This window comes from Aptenodytes patagonicus, chromosome 17 (genome assembly GCF_965638725.1).
Source record: "Aptenodytes patagonicus chromosome 17, bAptPat1.pri.cur, whole genome shotgun sequence".
Lineage (NCBI taxonomy): Eukaryota > Metazoa > Chordata > Aves > Sphenisciformes > Spheniscidae > Aptenodytes > Aptenodytes patagonicus.
The window spans coordinates 9,180,906-9,202,344 of record NC_134965.1 but is presented as its reverse complement, the minus strand read 5'-3'; the positions used below and the strand labels follow the sequence as shown (position 1 = coordinate 9,202,344).

General features: G+C 41.2%; 1 protein-coding gene across 2 annotated transcripts; it reads right to left on the bottom strand.

Annotated features, from left to right (window-relative positions):
- Positions 1 to 389: 389 nt before the first annotated feature.
- On the bottom strand, positions 390 to 21,020 carry AKAP10 (A-kinase anchoring protein 10). Of its 2 annotated transcripts, none has more exons than XM_076354438.1 (15): positions 20,684 to 21,020; positions 16,732 to 16,779; positions 14,249 to 14,431; positions 13,372 to 13,926; positions 11,798 to 11,896; positions 11,261 to 11,345; positions 10,773 to 10,896; positions 9,748 to 9,884; positions 8,502 to 8,646; positions 7,572 to 7,745; positions 5,263 to 5,372; positions 4,296 to 4,378; positions 3,676 to 3,728; positions 2,941 to 3,036; positions 390 to 1,829 (listed from the first exon to the last, which is right to left on the bottom strand). In XM_076354438.1, exons 1-15 carry the CDS (start codon positions 20,859 to 20,861, stop codon positions 1,824 to 1,826), a joined length of 2,076 nt encoding a protein of 691 aa, XP_076210553.1. In that variant the 5' UTR covers positions 20,862 to 21,020; the 3' UTR covers positions 390 to 1,823. The 2 variants fall into 2 exon arrangements, with proteins under 2 accessions (XP_076210553.1, XP_076210554.1); XM_076354439.1 differs by having other exon boundaries at positions 20,840 to 21,020.
- Positions 21,021 to 21,439: the final 419 nt, after the last annotated feature.

The window sequence follows — 21,439 nt, the reverse complement described above, 5'->3', positions numbered from 1 at the left end:
TCTAGTCTCTAAACACGTTCAGCTGCTTAGTTTGGATCCTGCCAAGGTGGAAAAAATGAGTGTTGCATGCAGAACAGGTGAGGGTTTAGCCTTCCCACATAGAAGAGGATTCAGGTGTGCGTGCGTAGTTCAATACCATGCTACAGGACCAAGTCCTGCCCCTTCTGCCTGTTTCCTAGCCCAACTGCTGACATGTCCTGTGATTAAAACACCTTATTTAGTATTTAGATAGAAGTTATTCTTATTTCACCACACTGCCATTAACATCATCCATTAAATATTAAGAAATGTAATACCAAGGACAAACTGTTCAGGGGTTTGTTTCTTTTATAAACCCCCAAGACTCACATTAAAAAAAAAAAAACACCAAACGTAAAGTCAAATCCCATCAAAACAGAAAATTGACACAAATTTTAATATTTATATATTTTAAATCAAAACACAATTAAATATAGTATGTTTTAAGTACATGAATACTTGGGCATGAGAGAAATAAGAGGTGGTACATAGTACCAAAAACCTATACACAGCCTTTTTTGCTTTTTTATAGACAATAGTGTGTCTCTACACAATCGAATATTGCAACAGAATAATACTTGCTAGTCAATCAAGATATTCTGAACATTGGAGATGATTTGAGTTCTTTGCAAAGTGATTTTTTTGCAAAAGTTTGAGGAAAAAAGCAATCATAAAACAAAAAACCCAGAATAGAAGTGTTGTATATTAAAATGCAGCGATAACATAACTGTGAGACACTGAGTATTTTTGATACCCTGGAAAATCAATTCACTGGAAAAAAGATAGAGGTGCTGTGTAACACAGTGGCTTTTTTTACTTAAACTAAAGGTTTTGCAAGTTGCAAGTGTTGACAATGTCAGGGAGAAGGCCAGAGGTCATTAAAAATTGTTTTTCTTCGTAAACCAAACATCTGGAATTAGGTACTATGTTGGTTGGAGGACAACAAGCTATGGAGAATGGCAGCAATTACTGTTTTTCTTGCTCGTGGGATGTAGAGGAAAGAAAATGGAGCAGTCTACAGGGTACAATCTCCTCAAAACGTGGGCTGCATTCGGAGCCGTGGCTCGGGAGCAGAGGGTGGCACAAGTGCAAGATTGGCTTTCGAGTCTGCTCTGTGTTGGAAGCAGGGGTTTGTGTATGCAGGTGTAAGAGCTCGACAAGGAGGAGTTACACTGTCCAGGCTTCGCTCCTGATCATTCTACGCTGCCTTTGAAGTTAATGTAGTTATGAAGTAAAATACATTTATCTTACAGTTGAATACGCATCTATTTCAAGTAAGGAAAAAATAAAACTTAGAACTTTTTAGGTCATTCACTGCCAATGAATTCACCCTTTCGGGTTCACTTCTCCAATGGCCAATGTCGGGGACACGCCCCATGGCCTTTCCAATTACGTGTTTAAAAATTACAAGTAGTAGAACTAGAAACTACAGCAAAACCTTCCCCTCTGTTGTGGCTTGTGTCCCATTCCAGATATTTTGCTTAAAAGTCTTTTTGAGACAGGGTCAAGTATTTGTGAAGTTGATCACAGTTTCTCAGTGACACAATGGTAAACTGCGTCTTCATCTCTTTAAAAACCATCATTACTGTGAATGCCACATACAACAGGAAAAAGTGTTTCTTCACGCTCTACAGTGGAGGTACAGGATTGCTTCTTTTTAATTCTTCCTTATAAACGAGGGAGATTTTGGCGGTTGGAGTAACAGTGCTTTGTTTTTATTGGCTGTGTTAGAGAATCCACCAAAAGGGAAAGTTCACTCATTCTCGAAGTGGAAAACCAGATTTCCTGTTCTGGCGTTTCTAAAATCATAGCTGGAAAAGGAAGAACAGGGTTAGAGTTCATTTTACCCTAAAACATACAAGGCAATCGCTCAACAGAAAGACATTTCGTGTTTAAAAATGTTGAAGCCAGGTATGCTTATGCATTTGGGAGAGGGGAAAAAAAAAAACACCCCTAATCCCACAACACACTCAACCTTCTGATTACTGTAACCATACTTGCTTAATTGAATCCAGAGCATCTGCAGCCACTCGATATTTCTAAACACTGTGCTGAGAAACCTTTTCATCTAGCCAGACTGGAATTATATCATTTGCAGCCAAGCTATTAAGTGAAATCATTATACAAGTCATTTAAATATAACTGTTCTATTAAAAAAACCCCAGTCACATAGTGATATTATGGATCCATCCATTCAGGTCTAATAACTGGGCTTTGGCACGTGTTTACCTTCAATAATTAAAAAATGTGCAAGTTAATTTTAAAATAGTCAGATGCCTGAAAGCCAGAAGCACCAGATATTAACTTGGTAAACTGCTATCATCATTATTTCACAAAATTTAACTGTTGCATCAGAACTGGGTGGTTTTGTTTTGTTTTTTAGAACAGAGAACATGTGGACTTGTACAACCACAAAGTGGCTAAACAACAACATACAACACAAAACCACTACCCCGTGGACAGGGCTACTGTGTCTTTTTTTAAAGTGTAGACACAGCACCGCGTAAATTAGTGCGCCCAACAAGACAACCTTCCAGCTGCTGAGTTTCACTGACACTTTAGGCAAATATACCAGTATTCATTAACATGAAACAGCAAGTGTGAACTCAAATAAGGAATTACAGTATTGATCCTGCAACATAAATCTCCCTTTTAACTAATAAGGCAGTTTGTAAAGGCTCAAAACAAAGACAATTTTAACGCTTGCACAGGAGAACCACTACAGGTGTCTGTTAAGAAATTCCTACAACATCATACGTAGGCTGAAACGCTTCCAACCTTTGTTTCTTCAGATCATGCTATGCTACTTTGAACATTTACCAACGTGGGTTTCAGATGCACTAGGAAGGCAAGCTAGAGCTCTGCTCCTCCCACAGTCTGGCTTAAGTCAGATGAAGACAGGCAGCCTTTCCACCCCCTTACCTTCGTAACCTTCTCCGAAGGCTGTTCACACTGCGCCTGCTGCATAACGTCATTGACTATCATCTTTGCTATCCTCCAAGCCATCTCTTCTTGAGCCTGCCATAGAAAAAACATCCCAAAATACAGATAGCTGCAAGTTCTTAAAATAAAAATACAGTCCTCTCGGCATAATTCACATGCTCCACCTTGGAGCCGCGGTTAACCTTCACAACTCAGTGACTTGTAGCAAACGTATCCTCCCTTGATAGAAAGGCACCTGGTTTCCAAGTACAGCATTAACTTCCATTATCGTGAATATTTATGGCTGGATGCAATTTCCAAGGGAGTTAGTGAAGTTTTTAGACGTATCTGTTGGGGACTTGTGCAAGCCCCTCCGAGAGGGAAAAACGCAGCCTGTAATCCATACACAGCGGTCACTTCACAGTAAAAAACAAAGAACAGCAGCACCTCCACTCCTAGTTGTGGATATATCTTATAACACCATAGTAAGAAAAACCTTGACTGCAAGCACACAGTTAACCACTACATTAGTTAAACCAGCAAGCACTGGCAAAAATGAAACTAGTTTCATACATGCACGCAATCAAATTATATTTAGCACACGGAGTCTGACAGTTCTTATTGGTGCATCAGAAAGATACTCAGAGAAACAGCCAGGAATAAGAACTTCAATACTTCATTTCCCTAATCTACACTGTAAAGTCAGTCACAAGGACAACATAAAAGAGGACACACCTCATCTGTGTTTCCTTGAACCCATTTCTTCATTGCTTGTGAAAACATGGACCCTAGTTGAGATAAAAAACAGCAAAGTAAGGTATATTAGCAAACTGTGGCACACCTCTATAAAAGCTAACTCCTTCCATCCTTCTGAAGGGTTTGCACTGCTGTGTTGAGAGAAAGACAAGGGATTACGTGGAGCCATGGTTCATAAGACACTGAGCCCGAACCATTCCTCTTTACTAGAGCTGAAAAGCAGCATTAACAGCAGATCCCAAACTGGGTGGGAAGCATGTGGAGAGCTGAAGTTCTTTTTCATCTCGAGACCAAATCTTTGAAGGTTTGATCATCAGCTCAGCTGCTAGCGGCTTTCATCCCTGCCAGGTTCCACTGACAGCTCCAACTCCCACAGGCTGCTCATACTCCCAGGAGTCCAGCTGGACCAGAAAAGCAGAATTTGGCTAGGAAACTGGGCCAGAGATTGGTTTTGCCTCAGTACAGGACTATCCCCTATGCATCTCTATTTGCCTTAAAACAGGTCTGGAAAGAGTCAAGAATCTTGCTTATCTTGACTGCAGTAAGGAAAAGAGCAGTTCTGTAGATGTTTACAGAAAGGGAGAGAGAGGAAAACAAACCTTTTGATTTTTTGACATCAGGCTCTGGTTCAGATTCTCTGATAAACTGTCCCAGGTCACTGACTCGTCCAAACGACATCTTCCTGAAGAGGGAAGGAGTAAAAGAACCACACAAGTTACCAAGAGGACTTTGGCATTATGGGCAGCTACCAGTCAGAAAAACAAAAAAGTCACCACAATAAAGACGCTAGTGTCAGAAAACTGGCATTTTACCAATCACCACCTTTTCCACCTAAAACTGATACACTGGGAAAAACCTCCCGTTCTTCCCACGTATCTGAATTCGAAGTTCATCTTAAAAATTCTTCTAGAAACTAGAAGTAGGCAAATGCTTCAATGACTCAATCATGTAATATCAACAGGCAGTGCTAGCAAGTGCTCTACACTATCACAAAAACATGGCATTAGGGGGAAGACAGTTCACAGTACCTAAAAGGACAGAAGACTGGTATGCAATAGAAAAGCAAGGTAGCTATAGAAACATAGAATTTCTGTATGAGATCCACAGAGCAAAGAGCTTTATAAAAAGAGCAACTTAAGAAACAGAATAGCAGCTGTGCAATCTGCTAAAGAAATTAAGTATAAAGCCTTTCTCTACCATGGGGGTAGGGACAAATCAAAGTTGCACATTACAATATCAAAGGCGCCTGAGCTTACTCTTTTCTGTTCCAACCCCAAATAGGAACTACTTAGCTGTATTTTGGAGTCAAAGAGGACTAATAACTAGGAGAGAGAAAAACCAATTGGAAATATTTTTCTGGCTGCCATTCTGGTCAGAGAAACATTCACTATGACATTGGTGTTAAATCACACTATTGAAATAAATTTACTTTCAAATATTAAGCCATGTACTAAGATTGCAACATCTTGCATTTATGCGTACTGTCCATGCAGGAGGACACAGCAAAAATGAAACAGAGGTGAAACACACAACTAGAAGGAATGAGATACACTGAATGAACCTTACCCTGCATATGTTCGTTGATATAAAGATTCTGGATCCAGACTTGCAGCATCTACAATTATTGCTTCATCAAAATTTTTCAGGATTTTAACATTAGCCTTTTTGACATTGGACTACAAATAAAAATTCTAAGTATTAGTGCCCAATGCAGACAACTAATAGCTTCTTAACAAAACTGCTATTTTAGTGCTTTTACTCTTAGATAAACCTCCATAAAGTCTCTAAGCAAGCATAAAAGAATTAGAGAGCATCTACACAGCGATGAATTCCTAACTCAGTATGACATTGTTTTTAAACAGAGGATGATAAAGTTATATGAACAGAGCCAGAGACACGATGTACAGGTCAGCATACGTATGGGTAACGACTGCTGTCTAAGCATTATCAACTGAACAGATCTGTGTGCACATGCAAATTATTTGTTTGTGAGTACATAACACTGAACTACCTCAAAAGCTGCAGCAGCTTCACTCATCCCTCTCATGCACTTGGCAAGCAATTCCCAAACACACTATGCTTCCCACATACACAGAGAACAAACATTTATCTTTTGGCCTGGAATATTTATGTAAGATTATGAAAAAAGCCAAGGAAACATTAGAGCAACAGCAGGGAGAGCACAAATGCACAGCAATCTATTAGCACCTTAACACAGAACAGAAACATTTATGGCAGCTGCCTTGCAAACTCCTTTCCTGCTCCTCTGCGTAAGCGCTGTTCTTTATGCAAAAACATGCAGAGACCCAGTGATTCTCCTATTCAGATAAGCAGGAATGCACACCACAAAATGCAGCACTTCATTTCCTAAATTGTCCAAGCAAGCCAATTATCAGCAGTTTCTCCTGCTCAGACTATCAGGCAGCAGGATATTTCAAGATGGTCAGAACAGATTTTATTCCCCACTTTGCAGCTAGGCAGGAATATTCCCTCCTTGCAAATCAGGAGGTTTAAAAATATTACAAGCAGGTACTACAGCTTCCAAGTTGCTTGAAACACAGTACATCAGTAATGTTGGTCTAGATACTGGACTTAAAACCCATGGTAGCACTGCAGCATTCAATAAAAGCAATTCAGCAAAAGCAGTTCCAGCTTAGCTTTTCTGCTCTCAGCTGGGCTTGCAGTTTGCAAGCTGACCTGGTTACAGATAAGCTAGAATCTGCTTATCCTCTCTTCTTTCACATCTGAATTAAGCAAAGCTAGACTTTTTGGAACAGACAACTCTTGGTTAAAAACACATCTCTGACATTACTGGGATGGTTTCAGAGTGTAGCGAGCTCCACTGCCTGTTTGTGAGGCTAGGCCCACATGGGAACACAGCTCTCAAAGCAGCACCACAAAAGGCAGTAAAAAAAAAGATGCTGGCCCGCAACCAGGGCACCATGCAAAGCAAATACACAGCGGACATTTCTCAATGACTTTGGAAGGGTAACAGAGCCGAAGGAGCCCAGTTGCATTCTTGTTTCTGCACAGTACAGTAAAGAAGCAGCCACATAGCTCTAATCATGCTTAACGAACAATCAGAACGCCTCACCCAGCAATGGACTTTTTTTATGCCCAGCTTTACATCAAACTATATACATGCAAACAAAATGCAGGTATCGTCCCCCAGCTCAGAGCATCTCGGTGGTAATATAGTAAAGTGCCAGAGCTCTCTTTTGGAAAGGTCAGGAGTCTGGCCATTTTCTATCAGACCAGCACGACTAGCTAGCTTGAGGACAATAGTAGGGAAAAGTCTGCTGAGACAAACTAGCGAATGCCACCTGGTCAGATATTAACTGTCATTGCTCTATGCGTGAGTAGATAGACACCTTAAACCCTAGAACTGAGTCGACTCTTCAGGACAGAAGATCTGGCACTTTAATAGAACTGAGCACACAAAACTTGCGTATTTATATTTAAATTCTATAGCATATTCACGAGTGTCAATTTTTTCCTGAAGTTACAACTATGGTATTGATAAAAAAGTGTTACTTCTGGTAAAAAGCATTCTTAAATGTTACAGCACTATGAAACAAAATAATATGCAGTGAATATTAACAGCTTACTAAAAACATAACTTTGATGCAAAGAACTAAAAGCAGTACAAGACTTTGGGTACAACAAATACGATAGATACCCCTCCATGTCAATACTGTTTGAACTTAACAGCAGGTAGACTAACCACGTCCTAATGTAACACAGGCTTTAATGTTAAAGTGGAGTGGGAAGCCTCAAATTACAAGATGTTTCCTTACAGAGTAGGAACTTTGGTATTGATACAGAAAAGTGATTGCAGCATTTCCTGTAACAGAATCAAACCAAGAAACTCATACCTGGGAGACAGAGCCATCCGGGCCCCCTAGAGAATCGCTATCAGGAGAGCTACCGGGGCCATGAATACTCAGTGCAATATTCCCTCCTGGAAATTCATCTCCTCGTACTGAATGGATGAGATCATTCAAGTATTTGTAGTAAAGGTTGCTGGACAAGAAACCAGGTAAAAAAACCTGAGAGACAGAAGAAGGAGTCCTCTTTAATCAAGGCTGGTCTGCACAATTACTGTAGATCTTTTGTAGAACAGAAGGGACACACAAACACCTCAGTCCTTGTGTAGATGGTACACAAGGAAAAGTGTCCACACACGGAATTATTCTGGATTACCAATTGCATTGCTTTAAATTTGAATCCTACTGCAAAATGAACACAAATAACTGCATATTAACCAAATCCTCCAGTAACTGGAACTGAACTTCAGATTTTTTTTTTTCCTCTAGAAAATAACTGTAAGCCTATTGGGTTGTCAGGCTTCTGCTATGCTGTTCAAAAATCATCAGCAGCTCCAGAATCAAATCATTAATCTCTAGTATCCAGGTATCCCAGAGTTACATTATTAGCCACACCACTGGTATTAGACTTGCAAACAACTGCTACTAGCAGGAAGGAAAATTTTCTAAAGATATAAAATAAGCTGTTGATAGCAATTCACATGGGAGGAAATTCTGCTACTTCCATTAAAATGCAATAATCGCCCAAGACAAACATTTCACAGAGAATTAACAGAAGCCAGTGGGTGGTATCTTTCCAAATCAGGCTGGGGAAAATAGTCCAGCAAATGTTACAAAAGCTGTTTATTATCCAGGTGAACAGGAAGTCAGTAAAAGAACAAGACAATTCAGAGATGCTGAAGGGGACACTTGACGCGCTGCAGAATCTCCACATCATCTTTACTAACTGTCAAAACCGTTCTGAAGAAGGTATCTCACCGTCTCCATGGTAGTCCACGCCTGCCGTAAGGGAGTAGTGAAACAGTTAGGGAGAGGACCACCTTCCCTGCAGATGTTGGATTCAATCTCTAACCTCACCGAGTCATCAAACCCAAGAGGATGCGTGGCTTGAAGGGAGAAGTACCTGCAGCACCGGACAGGGGGAGAAGACAACACAAGAGGATTTGCAAAACTTTGCAGGTGGTTAGTACCCACCCTTTCCACCGAAACCCATTAATCATGCTGCAGCCACTAGATGGTGCTGGCTTCAAAAACGTATGTACCACTGATCTTCACTAAGCACGGGGGGGGGGGGGAGAATCCCCCAATTCACAGAAATATTTTTGATAAAGCCCTGCCCTGAAGGTACAGATAAAAGAAACAGAGCACTATGTGACTACTGACAAGCAGAATCTTACACACACAGCTATGTAGCAGGGAAGCAGGAATCACCCAGAACTCTGAAGCAGCATTTGCTCTACTAATCGCATCATTGAAAACTGAGTTTGTGGATGAAGTGGGGGGATGACCGATAAAAGTCAGAGCGATTTGTTTGCTTCCTCTCCAATTATTATTTCCTATGAGGGTAACAACTGACCAAGCTTGTGGCAATGAGTCTCACACTTAAGCTTAAGAACAAACTTTTTCTGGAAGCAGTTTCGATGTCTGTCTTCCAGTTGCATTATTGCTAAGGTGAAGCACAAAATAAAGGAAAAAAGTGACACTAGTGAGAGGAAAGTCTGATATTAAAAGGCAACTGGTCTCTTCCTTAAAAAATGGAAAATATTTTGAAATACTAAGAACAAGCACTATGTGGCTTTTACTATGTGTGTGAACAGCTCCTACAGCCTACTTTAAATGGATAACTATCTGAACCTTAAGGTTTTTCTACAGTGATGCATCTGCTATTAGGTTTAAATCCTTTACATTTTCAAATGGCAACCAATTGGCTTTGATATTTCATGACCAAACATTAACTCAAGCAATCAAGTCCTGAAAATTCTGAATTGCGTTTAAGAATGGAGTCTTTCTAAGGATTTTCTCCTCATCTATAAAGAAAAATTTTAAAAGTTCTTGTGTGCATACACATCAAAGGCCACCTTAATAAAATTCATTTCAGCGTAACAGTTTGAAAATGAAACTGCAGTTTCATTTGAAAATGAAAAGTTCCTTTTGCACAGTGGAACACAAAACTACAAGCACAAAATTAGAGCTTCAGAAACAAATAATTGTTGAACTCCCTCACTTGTCATATAAAATCATGGCATCATTCTGTGCTTCTTGCCCATCATACTGGCCTTTTTTGGCAGCAAGTTGAGACTGGAAGTTATCTGCTGCCAACCAGAACTGCAATACGTTAACTGCATCTTCCTTCTCCATGTACTGGAAGGGAAATTAAAAAAAAGAAGAAATTAAAGAAGTTTTAGCAAGTAACTTTTAATAGACAAACCTGCTCCTTCCCATTTAAAACAAGAAACATAGTCCATATATTAATGATGCAAAATTGTCACCAGGGCATATAAATATTCTGAATTTTCAGATGAAGTGTTGCAGACAGATTTAGTTTGTTAAAAAAAGGAAAAAAAGAACTTGCAACATTTCTTTTCTGTACTGATTTTCACGTTTAGTTTCCAAACAACTATTTATTTGTATCATACTAAAGACAGAGGAAACACTATTTTCATGCTATGCTTAGTTTACATTGAACTCAGCATATTGTCTCAGCTTCCCAGCTTGCTGTTTCAAACACCATTGGCTTGTCAGACTATCAGGACAAGTATTTTACTAGTAAAATGATGTAAAAAGTATGTTACTAGTAACAGATGATTCCCTAAAGGTATAGGACCCCGCAACTGTAAAATCATACATTTAACCTACCACATTCCAATCTGGTCTCCTCTCTACGCAAAGCTAGTGAATTATTTGTTATCTGTAAGAATGCTTAAGGCTTTCGAAGTCACTACTTCATTTGGCAGGATTAAGACGACTACATCAAAGCTTCTACAAAGCAGAGAGACACTTAGAAGCGCTCACTAACTGGAGAAGATATGCACGAATACTCATTCTACAGTACAGTGTACAGGTTCGAACATTTGAAGTATTTCTACACATGGGCAGGAAACCATTTAATGCATTTTCTCCCAGAAAAAGATACACCTCATCTTTTTTATTATATTTGAGGTGTCTTTATCAGAGCCATCAGGGGATGAATAGTTTTTTTCCATTTGATAGAAAGGAATAAAAAAAGCAAACCTAAAACCTAATACTCACCTCAGAGAAATAGAATAGGGCTGATTCACAGAAAAGTATGTCAGCCAGATAAACAGTCCCGCTAGTCAGCACCTCGATCTGATATTTGCAGAAATGATGACTTCGCAAAAATTCACTAAAGTGCCTGCACACAGATAGAATAACAATAGTTATTAAGGGTCAAAAACATTCAAAGCACCTTATGAATCAATTACTTCTTGCCCCAGAAGTCTTACACTTTTAGTTGGATAGAAGCAAAACAAGCAAGAAACAGCGCAGGTTTACAAATGACACGAGAAGGATATAAAGAAAGTAATAACAGCATGCATGTACAACTTCAGCAAGCGATCACAAGAATGGATTTGGAGGAAAAGATCCGAGCAGTTTCAAATACAGAAGACTGCCCAAAAACGTGATTATATGGTTATACCTCCACAAACATTTTTAACAGAACCACCTTTTGCAAAAGGACAGCAGACACAAGAAGCCAAACCATTCAAGCAACTTACTCTTGTTCCATTGCATTAAACACTATTGACTGTGCTGTAACAAAACAGTTAGGATCCACTTGTCCATCTTCCCCACAAATCTTTGCTGCAAAGAAAGACCAGGTTAATTTTAACGTGCATTTGGCTGACCGAGCTGAAAGACATGAGTGATGACTAGTTAATGAAAAATTGCAGTTCAAATCCCCTAGAATCAGCTGGTTCTGACTGTGCAAAAAGAGCTTTTAAAGTACTGCAGATAGCCAAATGATAATATTACAGCTAAAGTATTTGATTGAGACTCAAATCTGGATTCCCTCTATAACCACCAGGAATTCTTTCACTAATTTAAGCAAAGTCTCTGAAAGTTCTTCTGGGAATATCGCACAGCACTACCGAAAGGTCAGATTCACCGATACTTGTAATGTGATCTACTATCTTTTTACAACTAACTTTAAAATTCATAAAAATAAAAAGAAATATGAGCGTGTGTGGTATTAAGGATACATTTTTATGGGGAAGGAAGAAGCTCTGAAATGAGTAGGCAGCATACATTCTTACCAACTATGTCATTTCTCATTGCTTCTGTAATAGGTATTGGTTTAGCAGCATCTGGAGAAATATATTTGGTAAAAGTACTAACTGCATCCCGTTCTATACCTACAAGGAAGAAATACAGAATCAAACTTTGAATTCCCTGGCATAGGTCTAAAACGAGGAGCGAGTAACAAATGTCTGCTCTTCAGAAAAGCAAGTATCTAATTGTCAGCGACAAGTTTCCTTCCCATGAAGCTTTCAGTCCACCACTTGATACTTCGCTACTGACAAGCTACAGCGACTGTGTTATCTCTACCCAGGTCACAATAAGCCCAGCATGGACTGACTAGTGAGATGGAATAAAGCAACGTAGCTCTGAATTCCCTACCACCAGACAAGACAGCACCCTCTTCCTCAGCTGCACACCTTAGTCCCAGAAGTAGCGCCTTTGCGGCAAGAACTGCAGTGAAGTTCCCAATTTCTAGCTCTCATCACAGAGAATATGAAACACTTGCATTATAAAGGAATTAAAAAAAATACATCTTAAAATGGAATGCCTCAGAACAAGATGTACGCTTTACATGTCATCTTTCAAGAGAGCTGGGACACTGCTCTGGAAGAGAGAAAAAAATTATACTCCAGACTTTTCAGATTTCTCAAAAAGGACCTAGTCCCTTCAAATTTTTTTTAGACATCAGAAAGCAGAGGTGCTTTTCATGACTAAAGTATCATCGTGTTTGTTTAAGATACTTTGGGGCTGAGGTTATGTATTGTGGAGGTACATGATAAGTAACTATGAGAAAGACAAACAGCAAGAGAAAGGGATGCAACATAAGGAAACAGTTGGGCAAACAAAAGGAACCAATATGAAGAAAGGAGCATTTCCTTTGTCTGTAGACTTGCACAAATGAGGGAGGACTGAGTAGATGCAAAGTAGAGAAACAGGTTACTGCGCATGTAGCTTACTACCAAAAGTAAATATTTTAATTTCATCCTTACTTCCAGTAGCCTCTGAAGAGGTGGATTCCAAATGAGAACAAATCAGTTACAAGGGGAGGAACTCTATCAAATAAATCCAAGAACAAAAACAGTACGTTCCACACAAAAATCTCTACAAGTCTCTTGCAACCATTACTTATGTCATTTTATGTGATACAGGATATTTACCTTCCGTGGAAAGTTAATTATCAATTCTCAACCCCATCATCCATATTTTCTGCAATTCTTTTAAGCTGAGGGTGGGATGGGTGAGGGAAGAACGGGACATTGCAATGTTCGTCTTCGTTTCTTAATATTACACATGTAGGAACAGAAGTAACCTAAGCTTATTAGAGTACATAATGATTTTGAAGTCTCTTCAGCAGCATATTTATTTTTAAACAACCAGACAGCCAAACAATACATAGCTCAAATTGACCATTAGCTTATACAGCAAGTTAACATTACTGATATACAAAATTATTTTCCTGCACGCAACATCACATCATGCTTACTGAGAACACGTGAGAACCGAGGGAGCTCACCGTACAAAGCAAGCAGCAGCTAGTATGTTCCCCATCTCCCCACCATTTTAAAGAAAGGGAACACATGGCACTTACTTTTCATTAGTTTTCCTGACAAGTCTCTTAGTGCAGAGGAGGGGCTGTTTCTATTTGATACTGTAAGCTTGGAAGATTCTTGCTGATCAGCTGGAACAGAATGGGTCCCTGTCTCAGATTTTCTTAGACAAAGAACACTGGTATTATCACTCTCCTGTCCCGAGAGCATGTGGTTCTGGCTGTTGCTAGTTCTGTCGTTCTTGTCCGAAGCCACTGGCTTGGTCCTGAGCAGACAGACCGTGCTAGAATCCTCCAGTCTCTCCTCAAGCAATCCAGTTGGAGAAGATGACGCAATTTCCTGCTGTTTCAAGGGTGACACTGGCTCTGCCAACGAACTCTGCTTAACTGTGTTCAGGCTATGTGCTCTTATACGGGACCACGTTGTGGAGTGGAAGCTTTCAGCCTCTAACCAAAACTTAACCAAGTGTTCCATTCTGCGTAGTTCCATAAACTGGATAAAATAAGGGAGGGCTACATTGTCCTGCAGAACTTGTTCAAGGGTCTTTGAAAGGCTTGATTTGGTCTCTTGAGCCTGATAGTTCAGACACGATCTGCCTAAAGAAAAATATCAAGGGAATGACTCCATATTGTACTACAGACATGGGTATTTGATACAAAAATGTCCTGCAATGCAACTGGTGAAGAGACGATTCCAACATAATGGTGGTACACAAAGTAAAGGAACCTCTTTTAACAAACAAATGTACTGTCCCCATTCAAAACCTTTCTAGGGTAACACAGATGCTATTGTAACAGCAGCCAAACTTGTTAATTACCTAATCTACTTGCCTGAAAACCAAAGGATGGTGAGCATACCAGTAATATACATAGAATAAAAAGACACGTTGACATTATTATAGAGCTGGTGAAGCCTTACCTAAGTCTCCAAAATGAGCAGCTTCCATGTGACTTGGCTGCTTCTTAAGGGCAGCTGTCCGACTGCTAGAAAAAGAGTCCATGTTGGCAGAGATGGCATTAATTGCCACATGGCTTGGTCCTGCAGCCTCCAGCAAGGCATGATTTCTAGTGCTTCTTTGAGGGGAATGTACTGGTATTGGAGCTGGAATCAAGACAGGAATGATTAAGAGACAAGGAACCCAAGACCTCTTCTAAGCAGTATCCAATGCTAAGCACCCCAAGATACGCCAGAGAGTTTGCAAGAGTCAATCTCATTAAAAACCTCATTGTACCACTGCGTGTCATCTTTGATCAAGAGTCTGATAAGAGTAAAGACCACAGAAATAAACAAGTTTTATTATAGCAGGAATAAACTGACTTCCAGTAGGTCACTGGTACCCACCCACCTATACTTTCCTTATTCAGTAGCTAATCAAAAGACACCAAGTCCAAGTTTACACGTGAAATATTATTCCTGAGTCTTCCTGCTTCCTTGATAACTGCTATCGTAACAGCTTAGTCTTTGTCAACAATTTAGTTTAGTTGCAATGTTCTTGCCAATCCATTTGAAGGCTAAAATGTGTTACAAAATCCTGAACTACAAAGCTACCTGTGAGTTTTAACAAGAATATTTTTAAAAAGTATTTTCTTTGCCTCTATTTGGTTTTAAGAGAAAAAAGCAATAAGGAAATATCACTGATGAAATCCAGGTTATAAGCCTTAACTTCCTCTAGCTGTTTTAGAACACGGCTGGCTATTTGAGCCCAAAGAGAACAAAGAAGAACTTCCTCACACCAAACTCTGCCAGTGAAAAAGCCTCAACTAGTTGTTAATTGATGACCAAGCTGAAAAAACAGAACATGCTCATAGCAGTTTCAGAAGCTCTCAGGAAACTGCATTTGATTAGGATGTCATGCAAGGACATCTTACACCTCTGGCTCTTAAAGCAAGTCAGGTGACACACTAGCTCAGCACACTACTTCCTAACAACGGGTTTCATCAAGGTGTCAAGCCACTTGGTTTTGATGACTTTCATGCTGCATAACTTTATTTTTATTCACAGTTTTATGACACATGATGACAGAAGTTGACAATTTCACACTTGCACGTCATGGTAACAGATACCTTAGGAGCAACGGTATAGGAGAGTTAAAATGTTTAAGCTACTGCAAAGCGTTTCTCCAGTTGCAGTGTTTGGTACCAAGACGCTGCTTGCCACCTCTTACAAAGCCTTTGGTATTTAATACCAGCAATAATGGAGAAAACACATTTTTTTCCCAGGCCAGTGGATGGCAGCCAGTTGCTTGGCTGATGACAGTAACTGGGGAAAACTTACTGGAGGCTACTCGTGTAGAACCAGAGCCACACTCCTCCTAGCAGTTCAGGCTTTTGTGAATTAGATTCAAATTTAATTTTATATTCTGAACATTTGAGGAAAAACTGTTCTGCTTAATCTAAGGATCAAACACCTGTTCCAAAACCTCCAGAAAGCACTACATCGCTAACCTAACATCATACAGATCGTGGAGTAGCTGCTTACCAAACTGGAAAGATGCTCGCTGTTCGCAGCAGCTCACAATGTGTAATACAGTAAGTTTTCAAATTTATTTTCATTTACAGGTAGCGTAACCTCTTTCAGCTAGTCATCAGAGATTGCAGTTGCACTGAAATCGTGGGGTGTGCTATTAAATGGATGCAACTTACTGTTTCTTATATTTGATTTGAAAGACAGACCACCAAGGTGAAAAAAGCCTTTAATTTTCTCTTGATATCCAGATAACACGTTAACAAGTACAGAAACAGGATTTTGTCTGAGGATATAAAAGTAAGGGATCAGATTCACACAAATTACCTCATCTCCTTTCAGTACTGCAATAAAAACTGACAGGATAAATAATCTTGTTTTCCCATGGTTTATAAACTTCCTCCCCATCAAGATTTTTTTTCCTCTCCTAACAGATTTAGCAGCAAGACTTCTGTATCACATGGAGCAGCATTAGAATAGCTATTCATTCTGACCAAGATTCAGATCTTCAGTCTCACAAGCCGCATCAGTCAAAGTTAAATCAGACACTGGCAGCCTCTTTTGCAAATTAGACACAGTTAAGCTGCATTTTCAAAACTGCAAAGTATGCTACATGTAAGCAAGAAACTTCAGAAGCAATTTGTTGCAGATAAGGAGTAACCACTATTTGCAAGGTGACTGAATTGCATGATCACTTTGAATTAAAGCTCATGTCTGACATAATTTAATAACCTTCTGTACTTACAGATTCAGCAAGATGACTAGGAAAGATTAGTTACTATAAATACTCAGAAACAGAATTAAGTTTGGGGTTTGTTTTGTTTTTAATGCATAGGTCACATCTGCGCTCAGTCCTAAGGAGCGTTAAAATAAATGGTTAAAATAAAAATGGCAAATTATATATCTGAATTTGTGGACAAAATAAACATTGGTCTTACTTTTAATTGCTTTCACATCTGTGGTCTTTTCTTGTTCTTTGCCTTTCACTGTAAAACACAAAGGAAAATGTTAATGCTATTTTGGGTGACTAATGGCATTTACCAGAGAATGGACATAAAATTCCCAACTTCAGCAAGTATCAAACGCAGAGGTAAATTATCATTTTGTTAAAACGAATCTCTCATATTTAAATCTGCACATCTAGTAACTGACAGAGGCTTTCAAAGCTTTTGTGTTGGTTTATTTTCAAAAGCAAAACCTTATCATCTGTGAATTAAGTTTAATGAAATACAGTACATTAAAATTAACATTGCAGAAGATGCTTGCTGCCTATATGATTAAAGCAAGGCCACATTCAAGGTTACTTTAATAAATAGCATTAGCTGGAAAGAATGGGATAGATGTGTTTTAAGAGCAGGGCACTGGCAGATGCTCTCTATGAACTAGAAATCATACACCTGAAAACAACATCTCCCTCATATTTCAGGAAGAGCTGTACAACACACGCAGCCAGAGAGATGTACGTGGGACCAGCCCCATGAAGCCAGAGCCAGCCCACGCCGCCTCAGCCATGATGGATACCACAGAAATGTTCTGGAAACACACGGCAAATAGTTAATTCTCTCACAAATAATACTGCTTAACTACCATCCAGCCTATGGCCAGCAACTGATAATGGTCAAAAAAAGTTGTGATGGAAAAGCAATTTTTTTTTTTTTAAATTTTTTAAAGGAAGCTCCTAAAGGAGGCGAATTAGGAGATCTGTTTAAAACACAAATAAAGAAACCAAAGGAGTACATAAACAGGATGGCATAAGAAACAAATTAAGTGGTGATATTGAAGAGCATGATCTACTAGCAAAGCCTTCTCCAGCTGTTCCAGGCTGGGATTATTACTACAAATAGGTCATCTTTGAACACCGATCGTGGAGTCCTTCCAAACGTAACCACAAATCATAACCCGGCACAATCAAACATTTACATCACCAAACACAAGCAGATTGAAAAAAACCAACAAAAACAACCCTTCCTATTCTGACCTAAGTATTTTAAATATTTCAAAGGGAAACTTCGATCTCTGGTTACATAATTGTCCTGCACGGTGGCGGCTGCAGCACTGCCGTGCTGCCAGCCTTCGCTGCGAGAAGTAAAAACGTCACAGGTCTGCGAATTGGCAACTCAGCGTTTAAGCTAGCAGCTAGCACATTCTCTCTCTGATAGAGAGGTTTAAGCATCCGTTAAAAGAGCTGGATTCTTTTAAAACTGAACTCTTGCAGCCAGATGCAGCTGTGAGCAGTGAGAATAACCAGCTTTTACATAACTGAGGGCATGCTGATTTGCAGGAGAAAAATCACTGAAAAAAATCTGCATGTCTGAAGTAACACTGAGGTACAACGGGAACGAAGCAACCTCCATACAGTATTACGAACTCTTTATCTTTCCAAAATTATTCCAACAGTTCATTCAAACTGATTCCTAACTATCGGCAATGATTGCCGAGTTTCAAGAGAGTCCTCCGTAAGCCTATTTTCAGTTTAAATACATCTGTTCCTTCCTACCAACTACTCAGTTCCTCTCTGTCTAATTACCTACTTATTACTGGTAACACAAACTCCTGGTTCATGCTCCCAACCTCTTTATACACAGGCTTCTTTTGTCCCCATCAGCTTCAAGCAGAACAAAATTAAGAAGTAACAGCAGAGGACAAAAGAAAACTCCTATACGTGACAAGACCAAATTTTAGAGAGTGAAGTTTCACTAAAGGAATTTACTTTCACTTTCCTCAGAAAACAGATGTCACTTGGTGTCTGTGTGAAGCCAGAGAGGTAACGGCAGGACACAATGACCGAGGACTAAAAGTTTGTGAGAATTTCCAGTAGCAAACCCCATTCACAAAGCAGGAACGCATCAAACTGACGCAGGCCGGCCACGTGAGATTTGAGAATTTTAATTCACATCTTGAGATACAGAACAATGAACAAACCTGAACTGTTCACGCATGTACGTATACAAAAAGCAATATATAACTTCAGAGGTCAGCCAGCTGGTAGGACTGTGTACGTTATTTCCAAGATATCCCCACTGAATGAGCATGTAGTCGGGCCGTTTTCACCGATAACAATTTCATAATCTGCCTTCAAGCCCCCCAGCTGCTGGTCCAACTGTTATAGTTTAGTTCCTCAACCTATTATCCACCCTCAGTTTTATAGACCTTTATTTTAAGGCACTTACTAAAAGACTATTTCACTATTATTTTTGAGATTTGTCTGCATGTTTTCACTTTAAAAAATTGTTTTTGTTTTTACCCAACAACAATACTTCAACCCAAAGACACTGATGCTTTTATATGGTTTTGGACCACATGTGTCTAGCCTACAGAGTTTTATCATAAGCCTTAATTTGTTGCTTTTCTCCCAGCTGCAGTTTAAGATCATCTCTAAAAGCCAGTATCTAAAATGGAGACATACAAAACGGTATTATTTTATCTACATCCCAGACGAAAGCTTACTTCTCTCCTCTCCTTAACAGCGCCTCTCTTGGGCATTTAATTCTGACTGTGCTTCTCTGACCAAAGATCCTTTAATCAAAGTAACACAAACAGATACTCAATCAGCCATTTCATTACTTTCTCCCTGAGAAAGTTTTCGCCAAAGCTTACATTGTTCCTATGATTACGCATCAGGATGGAACATCAGCTCCACAATTCTCTTCATCAACAAAGCAGCAGAAGCTATTTTTGAGCAGTTTATAAGCTGTATGAAAGTTTCACTCTGCAGCTGAACATTAGTATGTAAACACCCCAAAAAGGATTATGGCACTTGCAAAACCTTCAGTGGACTTCAAGAATCTTCAGAACTACTAATACGAACAGAAGTTTAAACTCATTTCTTCCAGGATTACCGCACTAACCTCCACAAAGAGTGAAATTTTCAGTGCTGCTACTTTGGCTGAGCAAGCTTACAACAGGACTCGTCAGTCAAGAGCAAAAACATCGTCTCAGATAACGTGGTCTTTCCTCCTAACTTACAGCCTCCCACGATGTACGTTTTGGGCTTTAGTAACTGAGAAATGCTTTAGGAGAGTGTTGTATCAGCCACTGCTGGAAGAGTCATGGTCATATCGCTTGAACTACAGCATTACGAGAGAACAGAACTACTTTCCCAAGAGGCCCTTCCTAAAAGGTGCCACTTTCAACAAAACCCACTCAAACCACATATCGTGCAGATTGAAAGCGCGCTACACCACATTTCATCACAAGCTGTAGCACAAGTGCCTTCAAAACACTGCACTCTCAAAGAACATTTAAACTATATCCATTTGTGCTACAGGAATATTATAAATATTTCAGGAGTCCCAAATCTCAAATCCTAGCTTGTGCTCCATAACATCAACAAACATATTACAAAATAAATTGTCAATGACTCCTTTAGCTTTTACGAAGAACTCAGTGCGATGAGGTCCCTTTTTCAGTCAGGGTTTTTAGCTACTGCTGTAACATACTTAGCCTATTATATTTTTACAAAACCATGTATATCAGCATTGTGAAAAAAACGCTCTGTAAACAGCTAGAGAGGCTCAAAAATTGCATGAGGTATGAGGCACTTCATACCAGTCCACCTAACTGCACAAGTCACCTGTTTCAGAACTGCTGAGCTATATTCCTCCCGTACAGAAGAAGGGTGGAAAGCCGTGCGAGCGCCGCAGCTAGAGCCGCTCCCAGAGCCGCCCGGGGAAGGACGGAGGCCGCGGCCCGGCGTTCGCTACCGCCCGCAGCTGGGGCTGCCCGAGGTCACGGCGAGAGCCCCGACAGGCGGGCAGACCGCAGCCGACGCCCCGAGGCCCCGCAGCGGCGACCCCCGCGCAGCCCCCGCCTCCCCCCCCCGACCTCTTCCCCGAACCCCGAGGAAGAAAAAGGGCCCCGCCGCCGGGGCCGGGAGGTGCCGGGACTGACCGTCGTTTGCGGGGAGCCCGCTCCTCAGGGGCCGAGCTTCCTCTCGGGGCCCGGTCGCCGTCCCCGGAGGGGCAGGGCCGGGGCCCGGCAGCCGTGTCGGGGGCGATGCCGGCAGCCGCCCCTCAGCCCCTGGCCTCCCGCCCGCCGCCCCCCTACCTTTCCGCCTGAAGAAGGACATGGTGCCAGGGAGGGGGCGAGGCGGCCGCTGGGGAGGGGGGAAGAAGGGGAGGGAGGGGGCGAGGGCAGCGAGCCGGGCTCCCTATGAATGAGACTCCTTCCTCCGCCCGCCGCCTCCTCTCCCTCCGCCTCTTCCTCCCGCGGAGGCGCCAGCGGCCGCCATGTTGTCAACAACCGCCCCGCTCCCTCTTCCGGGCAGCCGGCGGCCCGCCAAGCATGACGGGATGCGGCCGCGGCCCCCGCCTCACTCAACATGGCCGCCCCGGCGTCGGGCAGACCAGCCAATCCGCGAGTCGGGGCGGCCATCTTGGATGAGGGCAAGAAGCTCTCAGGCGTCCACGGGGGCGGCCATCTTCGATCAGGGCCAGGGACGCCGGGCGGAGTGAGGCGCGGACGGCCATCTTGGATGAGGGCAGGAGGGCCCGGAGGAGCTGTTTCGCGGGCGCGCCGGCAGTTTGGGCACGTCCCGTGGGCGAAGGGTGGCAGCCCGCCCTGAGGGCAGGCGACAGCGAGCGAGGGACGGGAGGGAGCGGCATGGCAGGGGCACAGCGAGAGCCGAGGTGCCGTGCGAAGCGCCCT